The sequence below is a fragment of the Anopheles merus genome, chromosome 2L (assembly GCF_017562075.2).
Source record: "Anopheles merus strain MAF chromosome 2L, AmerM5.1, whole genome shotgun sequence".
Taxonomy (NCBI): domain Eukaryota; kingdom Metazoa; phylum Arthropoda; class Insecta; order Diptera; family Culicidae; genus Anopheles; species Anopheles merus.
This window is the reverse complement of record NC_054083.1, coordinates 18,624,660-18,638,797: the sequence shown is the minus strand read 5'-3', so window position 1 is coordinate 18,638,797 and position 14,138 is coordinate 18,624,660. Positions and strand designations below refer to the sequence as shown.

General features: G+C 41.8%; 1 protein-coding gene across 1 annotated transcript; it reads left to right on the top strand.

Moving 5' to 3' along the window:
• Positions 1-335: 335 nt before the first annotated feature.
• On the top strand, positions 336-1,233 carry LOC121592809 (histone H1-like). The gene has a single exon (XM_041914608.1). The coding sequence runs from the start codon at positions 397-399 to the stop codon at positions 1,144-1,146; it is 750 nt and encodes a 249-aa protein (XP_041770542.1). The 5' UTR covers positions 336-396; the 3' UTR covers positions 1,147-1,233.
• Positions 1,234-14,138: the final 12,905 nt, after the last annotated feature.

Sequence of the window (14,138 nt, the reverse complement as noted above, 5' to 3'; positions counted from 1 at the left end):
TTACAGGAGATATACCACAAAACATCCCATCCTATCGCTGCAGCGTCGCGCAAATCGGCACTTCTATCGCTATTGTCGTCTTCGGTAGAGCTATTTTAGAGGTAAAGTATACATTTCTGGAAAGCCTAACATTTTGCCAACCCGAAACAATCATCTTATTCAAGTGTTCAGAGCAAATATGTGGTTATATTTGATAAAAAGTACAACAGTATTTTTGCAACTTTCTTTGACAACCGCATCGAAAATCTGACATAAGCTTTCCATGTGTTTCCTCTCGAGTTCCCAAATTCGAGTCACCCCCGAGCATAGGCGAGCATAAGCATAAACATAAACATTGCTGTGTCAGTGTGTGAGTGAAAGCGAATAACCCCTCAAACAAGCGCGAAAGCAACTACGATGGCCGATTCCGCAGCGACCGAAGTCCCGGCTGCAGCAGCTGCTGCCCCAGCCTCCACGGCCAAGTCACCGAAGAAGCCAAAGGCGGCCGCCGGCCCCAAGAAGCCCAAGCAGCCAGCGGCACATCCTCCGGTCAACGAAATGGTGCTGGCCGCCGTCAAGGCACTCAACGAACGCAACGGTTCCTCGCTGCAGGCGATCAAGAAGTACGTGGCGGCCAACTACAAGGCTGACGTGACCAAGCTGGCCACCTTCTTCAAGAAGGCCCTCAAGACTGCCGTCGCCAACGGCAAGCTGGTCCAGACCAAGGGAACCGGTGCGTCGGGCTCGTTCAAGCTCTCGGCCGCAGCCAAGAAGCCAGCGGTAGAGAAGAAGAAGAAAGCAGCGGCCCCCAAGAAGTCGGCCTCTGCCGCGGACAAGAAGAAGAAGACCGCAGCCAAGAAGCCCGCCGGAGAGAAGAAGGCCGCCGCCAAGAAGACCACCAAGAAGGCTGACGGTGCCGCCGCCAAGAAACCGAAGGCCGCCGCAGCTAAGAAACCCAAGGCCGCCGACGGAGCGAAGAAAGCCGCCAAGAAACCGGCAGCCCCGAAGCAGAAATCCACCAAGCCAACCAAGGCCGCGGCTGCCAAGCCGAAAGCACCGAAACCAAAGAAGGCAGCAGCTCCCGCCAAGAAGGCCGCCGCTCCCAAGAAGGCTGCCGCACCCAAGAAAGCCGCTGCCCCCAAAAAGGCAGCTGCAGCCAAGAAGTAAACCACCTACTACACGTTATACTGCATGCTTCTACAACAGCATTGCAATAACGCTCTCTTGGTTCCAAGCAACAGTCCTTTTCAGGACTACAAATCGAATCATTCAAGAACTTCATCATTTCATTCGAACACCTTCACGCAATAGCAATTACATAGATCGGCGGATTACTCCTGCTCGCTCGAACACTGCATGGCTTGTTCAGCTGGCATGCCATCAAGTTTGTTGTCGTTTCTCTTTCTCTCGTTTTAGATTACATGTTGGCACGCACAACAGGAAATTAACCCAACGGCCAAGCTTTAAGGATAGCTCACACATCGTCTATTTATTCCCAACTCCGCTGTGATTCCGAAACGCATAGGCAAAACTACATGGATGCAGCAGGCCCGGACTGTCGAAGTATAGCAGTGTTCGGAAACGTCTTGTACAGGAGAATCGAACCGTCAAGCGTGCTCCAAGCTCTGGAACCTTTTCATAACCGCAAGTTCTCATCTCTGAATTATCAGAGTGGAAAATGTATGGCTCTGTTTGTGTAAATGCCGCTCATCTATTTTTGCGACATCCCAACAATGTTAATACCCAAGAACAGGTAATGACGGTTAGTACATACTACGAGAATGTCCAACGAAACCTCACTATGAACATGCTCTCTAGCGACAAACACGCGACGAACATGGTTTTTCGGAGATTGAGCCAGTTTTCCGATACGCCAATGTGCATTGATAGTTATTGGTACCCTAGCCGTTCGGTACAATCATTTACGACCAGTCCAACGATGATGCCTACCCGTAATGTACACAAATTAAACGGGGTCATCCAAAATTACATTTCTAACTAACCCATCGTTTGAGGTGCCATATTACATTGAAGGTAGTACCAACAACTGAACGAACCTAATACCTATACCCATTTTAGGATACAGATATCATCATGTACACCTGTTGGCATAAAAATATGAACCTTTTTTTTGGCGAAAAGACATAGTTTTCAGAATTATTTGGTAGCCCTGAAAAGGGCTGTTTAAGTGGTGGTTGGGAGGTGGTGTTGCGGTGTTCCACAGAGCGAAAACACATTCTAATGGTCAATGTGTTGACCATTATTGTCCTTCACTGCCTGGCAGCGCGTAGCTGCCTTGGATGATGAGTTTCTGGCATGTGCTTACGGGTATGCGTTTCCCTAGCAGCGTGCCCATAGCGCTTCGGCTGAGTTCCTGAGCTGCTGGTTCCAGAAGCTGCTGATGTTCTTCGGCAAACCGAATGCGCGCTTCTACGTGGTACGGCAGCAGCTTCCGAACCTTTCTTCCGCTTCCGAACTCTCCGGGCACCGAACCCAGCGTCGTGTAAACGGCGAGACACCGTCTTCGACGAAACTTGCAACCCAAGTTCCTGCTTGATTCGAGTGCAAGTAGTGAAAGGGTTAGCCCTGCTCTTTTCAACAATCTGCGCGTCAACGTTAGCCGTTGTTTTTCGTGGACGACCTGTCGACTTACCCGTAGCCTCGCTACGAATGGCGTTGTCCACAAACGTCCGCGAACGGCCGAACGCCTTGCAGATTGTCTTTATTGGGACTTTCTCACGAAACAGCCCCTGGATCTGTTTTCGCTCCTCTGGTGTGCAGTGCTTTCCGCGACCCATGATTATTTTGTGGAATTTTTTAACAGCAACTTTACACCTTGACCACTAACTGAAGACTGAAGCGCAAAACGGCTTGGCTCTCCTTTTATACTGCCGCAAAACATACACACACACACACACACACACACACACACACACACACACACACACACACACACACACACAAGCGTGCGTTTACCAAATGATGACGTAATTATGAATTTCACACATACAAACACCTCGACATACCTTAACACTCTGGGCGCTGTGTGGCTCGCTTTGGAATCACAGCTTTGTTCACTCCTCTTCTCTGTGATTGGTCTCTCAGCAACTCTCAGCAGAGCGCATTGCAGCGGGAAGAAAGAGAGAGCGCATATTGCAGAAGTGGCATCGTATGTGAGGATCGGAAAGAGAGTGAACGATCGTAAGCCAATGAAACGCTCTCATCGCTCTCTTATCTTGTACTGTTTTCTCTGCAGAAAGCTGATGCAAAATGCCAGCGCCCAGAGTGTTAAATATCTCTTTCCAAGCCAAATATGTCGAAAAAACTAATAAAAATTGAAAATAATTTGTCCTATTTTTTGTCCAGTAGTGTACCTATACTTCTTCAACCTTACATGATACTTAGTCCTAATTAGTACCACGTACATTTTCTTTTTCTTGGCACAACAACCGCTGCTGGTCAAGGCCTGCCTGTACCCACTTAGTGAAATGAGCTTGGCTTTCAGTAACTTATTGTTACCATAGCAGGATAGTCAGTCCTACGTATGGGGGCACGGTCTATTCGGGATTTGAACTCATGACAGGCATGTTGTTACGTCGCACGAGTTGACGACTGTACCACCAGACCGGCCCCGTACTTTTTCTACTGGTGTGATATTCCCAACTTTTCCGCGATCCTCTAAGACTTTCCTTCTGAACATTTCTGTTCACTCCCCTTAAGCTTGCGCCGCAATCCTGCTTTAGCTGCTATCATCATGACGTTCAAGAGAAAGAGGCGAAAGAACTCCTTACGAGCAGATCACTCTCAGCCTCCGACCTGTTCGGACGTGTTCGGTAATAGTGCGATATAATTTATCTTCTGAGAGAGAAAAACACCAAAAGAGAAACATTCCAGTTAAATTACGCAAACGCCTAGGCGCTCGGCCACCCGAGATGGCCCCGCGAAAGAGAAACGTCGCTTGTCGTGGAGGCTCAACGTACTCGCTGTCCCGTTTTCATAGTATGAGTCAGCGTGCAAAACCAGAGTACGCACCTCAGGTGTCGCTCAATAACGCATACGACATCCTAAGTGAAAACGAAGAAGCCCCGTCATCGCATGTACAACCACTACAACCAAGCACGAAAAAACATCGCGTACCTCCGATCATAGTGACAGGTACGACAGTAGGAAACGTCCATCGACTGATCGTCGCTACAGGTGTAGTGCACTACCACACAAACACCTCTACAAAAGGTATAAACGTTAGCGTATTAGATACGAACGATTTCAAATTAGTGGTAGAATCGTTCAAGAACAACAAAATCAACTTCTTCACGCACCAACTACCAGAAGAACGCACAACAAAAGTGGTCATTTTTGGCCTGCCTGAAATGCCGATAGACGATTTACTCCCAGCTCTAGGAGAATGTAAAATCAACCCCACTACAGTGAAGAAGCTACCAATACGTAAAAAACGATACGATGACCAGGCGATGTATTTGTTACATTTTGCCAAGGGCTCAATTACGTTAGGCGAACTAAAACAGGTGCGCTACGTAAATCACCATAGAGTGTATTTTGAATACTACTCACACAAAGCAGGGCCAATACAGTGTAGAAATTGTCAGCAATATGGGCATGGAGAAGCAAACTGTTTCCGTGTACCAGTATGTGTGAAGTGTGCTGAGCCACACGCGTCTAACATGTGCCCTCTGAGCAAAACAACTACCAATCCAGACGGCAAAATAGCACCGGCTAAACTTCGATGTGCAAATTGCGGAGAACATCATACCGCTAGCTTCCACGGATGCCTGTAAGGTTAGCAAACCCACGACAAGATCAGCACCCAAACCAAGTTTTCAATTAACTAGTGAAAGTTTCCCATCGCTACCACAGGTTAGTCGCACAAACACGAACTATCGTAACTCTACGAGTTACGCAAACCAGCTCAATAATAATGAAAACATTAAGTCTAACCTTAGTGACATTAACCTAGATGAAATAGGACAGATTGTGGAAGATGTGTTTGTACATCTATCAAAGTGCAAATCTAAGAAAGACCTAATTTCTGTGATAGTCCGAATCACAGCTAAATACTGTTTCAAAAATGTATAGTGTAGATAAATTTCGAATATTATATTGGAATGCCAATAGCATTACTAACAAGCAAACCGAGTTTTTCAACTACCTATTGAAGGAAAATATTATGATATCAGCTATCTGTGAAACCTTCCTAAAACCAAATATTAAATTCTCACATCCCAATTACTCGATATACAGAGTGGATAGTAGATGAAAAAGGAGGTGTTGCAATCATAATTTCTAAGCAATTAAATCACGAAGTTTTACAACTGCCTAAACTAAAGAAGATAGAGGCTGTTGCTATTCAGACTGGATCCAATTCGGACTGCAATAGTTTTAGACGAGACATTATAGCTCTATGCAATATTCCAGGAAAATTTATTATTTGTGGAGACTTTAACGCGCGGCACCAGCTGTGGAATTGTGTAAAGTCAAATAGTCAAAATTGGAAAGAGTTTAGAAAATTCGTTGATAGTAAGTTAAATGTTACTAATACAAATTTGCAAATAATAACAGATCATTCACAAATCGATTTATTAATTGAATACTTTACCAACTTAATATGTAATGCACATGACTTATCGGTCCCATTAAAAACACCTGACCACTATAAAATAATCCTTCCCGACATAATTTTAAATAAAATTAAACAAAGAAACTTGATCAGAATACAATGGCAGAGAAATAGAAGGTGTTTATATCTTAAATCTTGGTACAACGCCTTAGCTAATGAAATCAAGAACGACATAAAAAAAACTCGCAACACTGCATGGCAGAGTAATTTATCCAAAATGAATAAAGGCAAAAACAATGATAGACTCTGGAAATTCGTAAAAATAATGAAATCCGATTGTAAAATTATCCCTCCATTAAGATCCAATGATAAAGCATATTTAACTGACAAAGAAAAATGTGAAGCTATCAAAACAAATTTTGAAAAAGCGCATAACATCACCCATTCGGAAAAAAGTTCAATAGAAAATCAAGTGAACCAAACAGTGCATGCTTTTAAAGCCCGGCAACTCTTGGTACCAAATACAAACCCAACTCTATTTTGCAAGCCCAAACAAATTCAAACCATTATCAAAAAACTAAAAACAAAAAAAATCTACCGGTTGTGATAAAATCAACAACCGCTGTTTAAAACAACTTTCTAAGAAGGCAATTTACCCAACAGTATACCTATCATTTATATTTAATTGCTGCTACAAATTAAACTATTTTCCTAATGCCTGGAAAACTGCAAAAATAGTCCCAATTAAAAAACCCAACAAAGATCCTAGTAATCCAGCAAACTATAGGCCAATAAGCTTACTAAGTGGCTTATTTATTTATTTATTTATTTATTTATTTATTTATTTATTTATTTATTACGATACAAATATCTGCCTCAGAGGGCTAAATATAGGGAAACTTACTGACTAAAACTTTAAATTAATGATAACAAACAAATACTTAAATCTAACTAGACAAACATATACTAGACAGCAAGCAATTTGTAACACAGCCAACACAAGTAAAATGAAAGAATTAGGATGGGGAAACAAAAAGGGAGTCAAAGAACTGAAGGAAGAGGGGGCGAAGGGATTGAGGGGGAATATGAAAATCAAACACACCAGAGGCACTGTTGAAGCGATGGAGGGATCGAAAAAACGGATCATTGGTGCCATACAGCGTTCTTCTCGACGGGATTTGAAGGAAATCGCGGCGTCGAAGAAAGCGAGCAGGCGCGTACAGCGGTATTCTGTTAAGAAGTGAAGGACAATCAATCTCGTTCCGGAGCAAACAACTGATAAGCAAAGCTTGAGAAGCAGAGCGACGATCATGCAGTGTCATCAATCCAAGCATACGGCATCGGACTACATAAGGGGGAAGAGAAGCACCCGATTGCCCTAAAAGACGCCTAATGGCAATACGGGTGAATCTGCGTTGAACACTTTCAACCCTTTCAATCCATACTGAGCTGACTGGGCACCACACAGTGCTAGCATATTCTAAAATAGGGCGGACTAAGCTACAGAAAAGGGCTTTAAGGCATATAGGGTCACGCACATCATTTGCCATAGCACAAATCATTCCTAGTACACTATTGGCATGGTTAATGGTACGCTCAATATGATGATTGAATGACAGCTTTGCATCAAGGTGAACCCCAAGATCACGAATGACATTAACACGATTTAATACAACAGAGTTTAGTGAATAATTATGAGACAACACATTTAAGCTCCGAGAGAAAGATATACAAGCACATTTATCGATACACAGGGAGAGAAAGTTAGCAGAACACCAAAAGGAGAAGGAGTCTAACAGACATTGAAGAGAGACACATGAATTAGAGTCAGTGATAGGACAAAATATTTTTAAATCATCTGCAAACATAAGGAAGGAATCGGATGGAAGAACAGAGCACACATCATTGAAAAATAAAATAAAAAGTAAAGGACTCAAGACACTACCCTGGGGTACACCCGACGAACAATGAAACTCATAAGAAAAACCGTCATTCAATTTAACACAGCAAAAACGATTCGATAGAAATGATTGTAGCCATTCAAGAAAGAAAGGAGAGAAGCCAAGTTTCTTGAATTTAGCAATGAGCAGAGAATGGGGGATTTTATCGAACGCAGCTTTGAAATCGGTATACACAGCATCAACCTGCATGCCAGAGTCCAGATTTAAGAGTGCTGAGGAAACAAATTCCATAAGATTAGTAGTGGTGGAGCGGCCAGCCATAAAGCCATGTTGATTTGGAATAATCCACGATTTCACCATTTCCATTAGAGGTAAACGAATAACAGATTCAAAAACTTTGCTGAACGCCGATAAAATAGATATGCCACGATAATTAGAGACGCAACCACGATCACCCTTTTTAAAAACTGGCCTTATCCATGCTTGTTTCCAAATATTCGGAAAAGTAGCCGTGGACAAAGAAAGATTAAAAAGGAAAGAAACAGGAAGGGCTAGTGCTTCACGACAATGAACGAGTAAAGCAGCAGGAATACTATCGGGACCCGGCACTGAGGATGGTTTAAGGTTACCTAACGCACGTAAAACAGATGCAGTGCTTACAGAAACAAATTCAACATTCCGGACATTGAGAGGGGTGAATAAAAGACTGGCCTCAAAGCTTGCAGAGTTATCTAAACCATTTTCATAGACACTCGAGAAATGATCAGCAAAAAGCGAACGAATGTCATTCGGGCACGTAGCAAGCACATCACCAAGTGACATACTAGTAGGGAGGCCATTATTGTTTCTCATAGAGTTTATGTAATTCCAAAACGCTCGAGGGTTTGAACGGAAGCGAGATTGAAGACGCAAAACATATAATTTATGGCGATATCTGTTATATGATCTGTAAGCGGATGCTGCATATTTAAATAACCTACGCGTGTACGGTGAACGCCAAGTCCGGTAAGCACGTGTAGCCCGATTTCGATCCCTAAGCAGAGAGCGCAGATGGCGGTCGGACCATGGTGGGGAAGGAGGTGGTCTGAAGAGAGGAGAACAGGAGTTTAAGGAAGTGATAAGGATAGCATTGAACTGTGTTACAGCCTCATTGATGGACGTACATTCAAACAAAAATGACCAATCAATAGAGGACAAAATTACACGCAGCCTAGCATAGTCAGCCTTCTTATAATTATAAATAGGACTAAGATTAACACTTTGCACAGAAACAGGTAAGTTGGCAGTGGATAGATATTCAATTTCAAAAACAAACGGAGGATGGTGGTTATCAATTTTTACAAGAGGAAGATCTGCCTCATAAACGGAACACGGCGTGAAGTTAAGAGAAAACAATAGTATAAGGTCAAGCACACGACCATTATGGTTTGGAATATTGTTTAGTTGACAAAATTCCATAACGTTGAATAAATCGACAAAAGGTGCATGACATAGCAACGCATTATGAGGTGTATAGTGCTGGAAAGGTGTCGTTAAATTAACAGAATTTATCCACTGCAGAGAAGTTTGATTAAAATCACCAAGAAGAATAAGTTGATCCTTGTTACGCAAGCGGGCTTTGACATCGTGAACGCATTCTAAAAGTTTTTCAAACGTACGCATATCAGCTGCTAAGTAGGGTGGGACATAGATAACACCTATATATATATATATTAAAGCACTCATTTTTAATCACAACCCACACACACTCAAGCGGCGCGGCATTTACAGAAATAGGCGCTGATGCTAAACTGGTCGAAACAGCAATGAGAACACCGCCACCGCGAGTACGAGAACTATTATTTATGTTACGATCACAACGGTAAACGATAAATTTATCACTACTAAAGAGCATACTATTGGGTAAAGAATCATCAGCCCAGGTTTCAGTGAAAACAATCACATTAAAATCAGCAGCATCGGCCGCTAGCCTCAAATCAGTACATTTTGATCGTAACCCACGAGTGTTCTGATAGTAAATACTTAGCTATTCATTTGGTTCATTTGACAACGACGGTTGTCTGGCGTAATCACCACGGGTACGCTTAACAGGGGCAGGCAGGTTCTCTGGAGGCGACCGATCCGAAGGTTTACGAGAGGATCCAGTCGTTCTCGCAGGAATGAAGACCGATGAAGACGATGACGGAATCGACGAGGTTGATTGAAGAGCAGGAAGCACGGAAGTAGGCTCGGAACAGGTGTCACTCAGTGGATGAGAGAGAGCCGAAGGCAGAGAAGCACTCTGAGAAGGCATGCTGGCCAAGCGTGGTGTACTCAGAGAGCCGAAGTTAGATGGATCGTTTACGGGAGCATCCAATCGGGCGACGATAGATTTAACGGTGTTAGTGTTGCTTGCACTATCGATATTTATGGTCGACTCATCTGTAAGCGTGTCGTTCACTGACACTACAGGGAGATGACGATTTTGGTAATCGATGAATTCTCGGAACACGAGAGACGGAGTGACGAGATGGTAGATCGAGGGGTAGTGATGTTCGGAGAGGGCACCGTGCGTCTCTCTTACCATATGCAGAATCAAACGAGGCACTCTCACTAAATAGATCCTGCTTAAGACGGTGAAGCAGATCCGCTCTTATCGGATTAATGGCGTTTCCTAGAGACGAGAAAATGCCATCCATTGAATTGACCAAGGCGGCCTCAATCTCCGGAAACAATACAGGCTTTTTCGATTTACGCAAGGCATCACATTGTTTGCATAGCCAGCACAGACCACAATCTGCCAACAATTCACTTAACGTGGATTCAGAGACACCGGCACAGTGAGCATGGAACAAACGGCCACACACCCCCGAACACGACAAGTGTAATGGATCACCATTTGGATTAATTGCCGTAGCGCAAATTGCACAGATAGTCATTATGATAACACTGTTACACTGGAAAGCAGGCACACAACGAGTGATATCGCAAAGCAGATGTGTGCAAAAGTCACAAGCGATAAAATTTTGCCAGCCACAGGGCGATTAATCAAGCCGCGTTAAAACACTGGAATAAGCAGGAGCGATCAAAACCACGTCTGTGCGTCACCAAGCGGAGAGAGTGAGTCAAAAATTTATGAAAAACTTATAGGTAAACGCATCTTAACACATGTTCAAAACAATAACATCATTCCACCATATCAATTTGGATTCCAAAAAGGTCTTTCAACCATAGACCAATTGAACCGATTAACAAAAACAGTTAAAGTGCCTAAAGAAATCAACAGGATTAGTACTTCTCGATCTAGAAAAAGCCTACGACACCGTGTGGCACCAGGGTCTAATTTATAAGCTTATTCAATTAAAATTTCCTCCCAAAGATATTCTCTTGATTGAATCCTTTCTCTTAAACCGAAAGTGTATAATTCAAGTGAAATCAAAATACTCAGAGCCATACACCCCCCCTGCCGGTTTACCACAGGGCAGCGTTTTGTCACCTTGCTTGTTCAACATTTTCATATCGGATATTCCCCCAATGAAATCAGCAAAACGTTTTGCTTTTGCTGACGATTTTGCTATATCGTCCTCAGCCCGTTACCCTAGGACTATATTACAAAACTTAAATCATGGCATTAAAAAATACGTTGGTTATTGCACTAAATGGAAACTAAAACTAAATGAAAATGAGACAGAGGCTATATACTTTACCCGTTTCACAAGTGCCAGGAAAAAACCTAATACAAACCTAAAAGTAAACAACTTGGAAATTGCATGGAGCAACAATGTAAAGTACCTAGGTATAAATCTTGATAAAAGACTAACCTTCAAATACTACACTGAGCAAAAACAAATAAGTGGTGAAAAAGCAATGAAAGTATTGTACTGTTTTATAAACAGAAAATCAAAACTTAGCAGAAAGAACCAGTTTTTACTCTACAAAACAATCATTAGACCAATTATTGTGTACGCATCCCCAGTGTGGGGAAACTGTGCAAATTCTCATATAACGAAGCTGCAAATATTTCAGAACAAATGTCTAAAACGGATCCTTAATTTACCACCTTGGCATAGAACAACAGATGTACACAGACTAGCAAATTTACCAAGTTTGTTTGAATACATAAAAAATACTATGGCTAAATATAATGACAGATAACTAAGACTAAGGGAAACACAACGAACTACTTTAGACGTAAATAAAATAAGTTAGGATAAGTATTAATTAGAGAATAGTTAAATACCTAAGAACGTAGAATAATTCGTTAGTTACGTAAGAAGGAAATTTAAAAAAAATAGAAAAATAAACAGGTACCAGGGTTTTTTGTCAATTTTTCCCAAAGGTTGGATCATCCTCCATAATCATCCCATAATAATTAATTTCAAAATGGCATAGCACAAGAAAGGAAATAGCTAGTATTGAGTTAAGGTGCGAATAATGGAATTAAGCGACCAGAACCAATGTAATGAATTGTGAAGAAAATTAAGTTTATGTATAAATAAATACTACTACTACTACTCCTTACGAGCCAAAACTTCTATCTAACATATCATCAACAACATGTCTGTGTGTTGTTACGCCTGGTAACAATCCGTTTATTTTCGGTAGCTTTGCAGACTTTCTTGCAACTGGCTCTCGCGTATAGGGTTTTCGCTGCACAGTTCAAAAATTAGTCTTTCTTCTTTCAGTGTATGTTTGCTACTGTCCCTTTTACGATGGCGGTATTTTACTCGATCAGCTGATCTCCTTGACCTTGTTTGCCCTAAAGTTGACCGTAGATGAACTTTCTCCTAATTGGCCCTAATATTGGAGATCTAGCTGTCTCGTATTTTCGTCGTTGTCTGTATGTCATAGCGCCATCTGAGGGATTTATTGCGACTTATTCGAGCTATTATCAAGATAGCTCGATATATGTCAACATTCGCCTGACATATCTCGCACGAGATCGATGTCGTGCCAACACTGTGGGTTAGTTGAGCTTATATGCTTCCAACATTAAGAAAATGCTTCTGTTTACATACTAACGTCGTTTCGTCGCTTGCCAACACAACAAGCAAGGGCACTCGCTAACAACATGCCAATGAAGCAATCACACCTATTCTAATTTCCATTTTTCTTCTGTAGGGGTTCCAAATCACTAATTAATGTCTGCAACCGTTTCTTTATTCTAAGCTTGCTCAAATACGACAAATACTTTTTAAACTGCTGACTTTAAAATTTGGAAGACGTTTTAAACAGACTAGTAAAACAGATAATGTTGTCTATGTCTAATCAAAATTAACATTATCGATATTTATGATCATCAATATATTTCAACACAAAACTTATTCTATATAACAATGCTGTACATATTTACTGTTCTCCGCATGTAGCTCTTTTTTTCCAATAAATATGTGTATGTCCGCTCATCTATTATTAATTTTCCATTTTTTTTTATTTAATTATAAATAAATCATGATAACGCCCACTCATTTGCTAATTACACGATCAAAAGACCTATCGGCATTGGTTCTACTTCCTATCGCGGTAGGCGGACTATAAAATTATGTTGTCATGTACAGATCACGTAAAAGATTATAAACAAAAGACACGACTACTTTACTCCTTTCCAGGGGATATCTCAAAACCGCATGCCGTTTTACCAGAAAATTTACCCGTTTCGGGTTACGAGAGAATAGGATAGGCCTGAATAATGCCAAATGCTTCAAATGTTATGCATCCTGAAATCCACGAGCGAAAGCGTTCTCTGTTGGATTAGAAGGGAACTATGAATGCTTTTTTCAAACTTGCCAGTTCAAAAGCTGTGCCCATAACAAAGATCACGCAATTGAACGCACGAATATCCTCAATAAGACAATCGACTATGCTATATGTTCTTCCGCCGAGATGACTACGTTAGACATAATGTATGATTATGAGTAATCAATTTTGAGCGATTGTTTTATTTCGTTTCGGTATGTTTAAATGTTTCCGAAAAACGCGAATAGTCTGTGCCCACTATACAATCTATTGGGTCAGGTTTTAGCCAGCACCACAATCATCTTGACAATTCCCTCAGGAGCATCTAGACAATTCATTCCAATTTCGCTCCACATGGTGATCATGAAAGGCTCGTAGTATCATGTCCACAATCAGACTGTTAGAAGACATCCTCATAAAAACGCCTTGAGTGTTTTTTTCATTTGACTGTTATGTTGTCCGGCCGGCTGTAATGCGCCACTAGCTAATGATACAAGCCTCACACCTTTGGTCCGGAATACTCCCGGAATCTTATAACAAATACATTGGAACAATTACCTGTGGACTACACCGACCACATTTTATGCCGATTGTGGTTCCTTGTTCCTAAATTGCACCGATCCTGTGACTCGATCCACATCGGCTTCCATACCCCATCCGTAGCATATCATCTCTGACGCACATCTGTCAAACGCCTCGTAGAGCAAACTTTACTTGCATTGCCTTGGTGAATTGTGGAACATTATTGATCATATCCAAGTTAATACAAGTTTAACTACGCATTTTTTATCAAACTTTTCATTTACCATACATACAAATGCATAGAACATCAATTATTTCTTACTATCTCGATCCACCAAGCCAACCCAAACAAGCAAACGTCACTCGGTTTTCGATCGATCTGACGCTGGGGAGATGCATTTTGTTTTGCCATTTTAATACACTTTGCTGCTACCATATATCGTTCA